Source organism: Amblyomma mixtum, chromosome 8 (genome assembly GCF_055824585.1).
Source record: "Amblyomma mixtum isolate Tamu chromosome 8, ASM5582458v1, whole genome shotgun sequence".
Lineage (NCBI taxonomy): Eukaryota > Metazoa > Arthropoda > Arachnida > Ixodida > Ixodidae > Amblyomma > Amblyomma mixtum.
The window spans coordinates 117146913-117151823 of NC_143019.1; the positions used below are offsets into that span (position 1 = coordinate 117146913).

Here is a 4911-nt window from a genome sequence, read left to right on the forward strand (position 1 = left end):
GGCAGACCGTCGAAGACGTCCTCAGCATGGTGCACTCCGTGGTGGTGAAGAAAGTGCGCTCTTCGCAAAACCTGGTCACGCGTGACCGCGACGCCCTCTACTACACGTTGCTTGAGACGCACCCGGTCGTGTGGCCCCTGCCGCCCAACTTCAACGAGCTCTACTTCCGGCGGCTGTACGGAAAGAAACCGGACGTCGCCCGGGCCTTCTTCGGCCACTGGCACTCGAGCCGGGAGCAGCAGGCACACGCCTTCGGAAGGTAGCGCAGCGGCCGCTTTTATTGCGCTCTTTTGAACTGACCACAAGGCACCATAAGTATGAAACGCCGTGTGCTCTATTCATCAGCTTCGGCGGGACTGCCATGAGAATTCTAATATCTAGAAGTCGTGAAACATCGTAACCCGTTATGCCAGGTGTTCGAGGGAATAATTTAAGCAGTTGTCAGAAATATAGGTTTTCTGAGCCAAGCATTTGGCATTTTCAGTACAGTATCACCAGTGTTGGTGACCACTAGATATCCGGCGAAACATTTGAAGTAGTTAGCTGGTTAACTAATTTTCAATAATTAGCTTTTAGCCATCAGTATTAGGAGCTCAGTTGCATTAGAGGTGTGCAGCCGGTTGTTAGTAATAGCCTTATCAGTTTTTAGAATTTACAAAACTCGGTCACCCTTGGCGCTGTGGCTCGACAAAATTTGGCTTTTTTGACCAGCTTTGTGAGCTGGAAAGGTTGCTTTACCTGCATGCTTTTCCAAATCGCATGCATTTGACACGAGGTAGTCATATTTTGTCGAGCCGCAGCGCCGAGGACAATCGCTTTTTCGAAATTCTAAATACTGATATGGCTATTACTAACGGCCAGCTACAAAGCTCATTGCAACCAGTTGCCTAGGTGTTAACTATATTATCTGAATATAATTAACCCGCTTATTAAAGAAAATTCATCAACTTTCCGATCTCCCTGACCACAAAAGCCATATTTTTTACCCCTAAAAGCCTATTATTGAAAAAGTACTTGAAATCTTTCCTGAAACACATGGCGCTTGTTGCATTGTACACTTCTTAAATTCACAGTGTATCTCAAAAGCGCAAATTTGAACGCCATCACTTTTGCGAATACCAAAATTATGATCATGCAATTAGAAATAGGCATTTTAAGCGCGCACAACCGACGCCCTGTGATTCAAAGTCTCCGTAGGTAAGAACGCAGAGGCAAGTGTGGGTGAGTCACGACGCCCCACGAGTCGAGATGCAAGAAGCCGGCGTACAACTCTCTAACCACACTCATTTGATGCGGTTCCTTTACGCAGTCTTGTGTCATATTCCAAGCATCACAGGCAATCGGCCCAGTATAGCAAATAGATGGTTTCAATCTGGCCCTTTGTATTACCTGCCTTTGCCAATACGTTTCTAATATGGCGCCAATTACATCGGCTTCTTGGGGTCCCTCTGTTCATAGTTCTTCCTCCCGATTCATCTCGAGTAGACGGTTCTTGTTTTATTACTTCTCGAGAAAAGAGTCAGATATGATAGAGTTAAAACCACCAGACTGTCGCGGCGCTTGCTCGCTGCATGAACAAGGAACTGGCTGCATGAATAAATCATCTAAGCCGCCCTTAGGACGGTTTCAGGCCGGTACTCTATTTGTTAAAGGCATCTTTCTAGGTGCAACATATGCTCTGCAAAATTGCCGCAAGAGCTTAAAAAATTATTAACCACCTATAGCACCGAAAACTAACGGCAGTCAGCGAAAGCGCGGTCTCTTTGCAGCAACCCGCAGATTGCGGCCACCCGGTTCTACAGGGTAAACCCATCGTCGTTATCGGCTGACAATGCGGTGCTGAAGACCGTAACCATGGCAACCGCCGCGCTGGAATCGCCTGTCTACTACCGGCGAGGCACGCCGGCCATGTCGTACGGCGGTCTCGGCTTCGAGTATGCTACGCGCCTCCTGCGTTACATGGATGTTCGCAAGAAAACGATCGCCGCTGCCAGCCGAGAATCGTTCGTAGCCTCGGATAGGGACCGGCTGGCTCTGGCGCTCAACTGCTCCTACGAAAAGGAGAAGGACGAGGCGTTCCCCTACCTGCCGGCACTGGCTGTGGCACACGCCGCTTACGCTCAGGTGAAAAAAATGGCTGTGGCTCAACTTGGTTAAGCCGGGAAATTGCGAAAGCAGCTGGCTCCATCTTCACTGTCGACAACACTGAGCGAATCAGTCCCATCATCCACTGAAGAGCTCGCACGTTTTCGCCGAGCCGCATACTGGGCACGTCGCTTAGCGAGTCTTGTTTCACGCTCTTCCTCTGTCTCTGTAGCTCGCCGCTCTCTTTTACGCGCGTTCGACGAGCTTCCCCAGTGGTAGGCGGCATCGCCGCGAAGCAATGTTAAGCCGCTGGTTGTTGGCACAGCTACTGCTTTCTAGCAACGTGAGTCGAGCCTAATCTCTTCAGCGTAACTAAAGCCCCTAAATGCCGCTCCTAGCGGAGAGCGCAGGAGTTAGGCGCCGGTGGTGGCACCGCGGCGGCTTGCGACGGCGCGAGTCGGTCGCCCATCTCTTCGGCGTGATGTCACACATGACGTCACACAGAGGTCAACTAAAGGTCAATGATGGCACCGCTGCGCCACGGCAAAGGCTGAAAGTGCAAGTAGTATTGCTTTCGCAGTAAAAGTGACGGTTGCCCTTTATCTGGCGTCGGCGTCGTTGGCGTAGCCAGGCCTGGAGTCATGACAACGCGCAATGCTCGCGGTCAGTAACGCCACGCATGACGGCACGGCAACGCGCTACGCTGATTGGTCACAATGTCAATCCCAAAGTGGTCTGGGCACGATTGCACAGCCGTGAAGTTTGCGCACGTTTCCCTTTGTCCACCATCTTCCCTCACGGCGGCAGGGGTGTAGAGTACGCTTGATGCGCGGCCGGAAGGAAAATGGGTGTTTGTGATGTTTAGGCAACTTGTAGGCTATAGGTGTGCCGTAACGCTTACTCTACACCTCCTCCCTGCGCGCACACATAATCCACCCTCAACTCAAAAAAACACTACTGGTTTCGGAACGCGTTTACTTCAGTCCTGTTAGAAAAAGTAAACCTTATAAAAAAACCTCAGCTCTCACCGAAATGCGCTTTATCGCAGTGGTAAATTTCGTAAATTATTAACGCCAGAGCACAGGTGCGCAGCCATACACAGACCAATCTACTTCGCTTTGCACCTGCGCTTACCTTTACACCTGTGCGAACGCCAATCATTGTGAAGCGGTAGAGCGTCATTACTAAATAGGACGCTCTATAACATTTATAGACTATACATAAGCTTCAGTAGGATGCCACTTCTTGAGTGTGGGCCTCATCAGGATGAAAAGAGCACCTGCGTATTTGCAAGCGTGAATACTACCCTAAATAAATGCAGGTCGCTTAAGGGAATGATGACCAGAAGGAAACGCCTTTGGAGAAAAGTATACTGCTTGGTGTAGGCTGCGTGGCTGATTATGCATCGCTAGCTTTCCACAATATCTCCTGAAAGTGAGACGAACTCTTCTCCTGGCCCTTCAAAAACACAGGACTTTCGCGGATGCTATAAATAAGCAAGGTTATATTTCTTCGGAGCAAGTCTTCGGCTCTAAACATTTCAAAAGAATGTAGGCGTACAACATAAAGGGACTTCCCAACGCATTTCATGCAGTACTGTAATCCAGGCGTTCTACGGAGTTTCCTTCAAGCTACACAGTGTATAACTGTATGCCCTGGAGACCAGAGGCCGAGCTATATGGCTGGAAAACGGGAAAAACTGTCGTTTGGACAAGAATACAAACTTAGCCTCGCTCTTAAACACTCGAGTGTGGAAGAGCGAAATACGATCGCATTTCAATGCGTGCAATGGACAAAACAGCTGGCAAAACTGTGCTTAATTGGCTCTGGCTGCCATCCCATGCTCTGCACTGTTCGAAATATAACTATTTTGCATGAAGAAGTGCTTTAACGGTATTTTGTCAACCTCCCCGTACCTTGTATTTCTGCACCGCAGCTTCAAGTTTTGTGTCTTGCTATGTTTGCATATCCAGGGGCTGTACAACATGCCTAGTGCGGCGTGAAAACTTGGTGCTCCTATTCCATCAGCGTCACTTTTCTCGCGCAGGCAGCGAGCGCCTCTGAAGAGCCGCGTCTGAAAGGCATGGAAGAATACAGCGGAGAACAAATCTTCTTCATGACCGCGTGCTTCACTTTGTGCCGTGAAGACAACTTCGGACGCCGCTGGTCTCCTGCCTGCAACGCTGCCGTCCGCAATTTCGCGCCCTTCTCAGCGGCGTTTCGATGCTCGCCCGGTTCGCCTATGAACCGCGAAGACAAATGCACGTACCTAACAAACTAGGCGATCACACCGAGTAGCGAGCACGACGGGGTATGTGGACGTCAAGGTGATGCAACGGGTCCAAGCGAAGTCTGTATCGCATGCATCGTTCCTGGATGTGCCTCTCCGGTCCCACGTAAAAACCTTACCTTGTCGTGCGGGCTATTATTTGTTAACTTAGAAAGGATATTGAGAGTGCAGCAAACACCACGTGCGGCTTCTTGTATTTTAGGGCAAAGGACACAGCTTCACGATTCGAGCCTTCATGGTGCGTATAGAACCAATTTTAAGTTAGTATAGAATATGTTGCGTGAGAAATATCGCGTTGCGTTGTTTTCGTATTGTATCGACACAGAAGTGCAAGTTTTATTTGCTGTTCAGTATTTTGGGTGCAGTTAGAACATGTGCTCATAACACCAACGCATGCAGGATCCTGCACAATGCACAAAGTTTATAGAGATTACAGCCATGTGGCCTAAGGTTTATGTACTCAGAACCCCGAAGAAAATGCTGCGTGGATTGTATGTGTTATATTATGTGTTGTTGTATATGTGTTATTGTATTAT

At 49.1% G+C, this 4911-nt stretch overlaps 1 protein-coding gene across 1 annotated transcript; it reads left to right on the forward strand.

Moving 5' to 3' along the window:
* The first annotated feature begins 1854 nt into the window (after nt 1-1854).
* Nucleotides 1855-4366, forward strand: LOC149334066 (uncharacterized). Its single transcript, XM_089557853.1, has 2 exons — nt 1855-2124; nt 4133-4366. Exons 1-2 carry the CDS (start codon nt 1855-1857, stop codon nt 4364-4366), a joined length of 504 nt encoding a protein of 167 aa, XP_089413979.1.
* The last annotated feature ends 545 nt before the right edge of the window (nt 4367-4911 follow it).

What these genes read in the sequence shown, in the direction of transcription:
- LOC149334066 (XM_089557853.1), top strand. Translation starts at nt 1,855, where the DNA reads ATGGCAACCGCCGCGCTGGAATCGCCTGTCTACTACCGGCGAGGCACG. An exon ending in CACACGCCGCTTACGCTCAG is followed by an intron (nt 2,125 to 4,132) that starts GTGAAAAAAATG and finishes TTTCTCGCGCAG; the next exon opens with GCAGCGAGCGCCTCTGAAGA.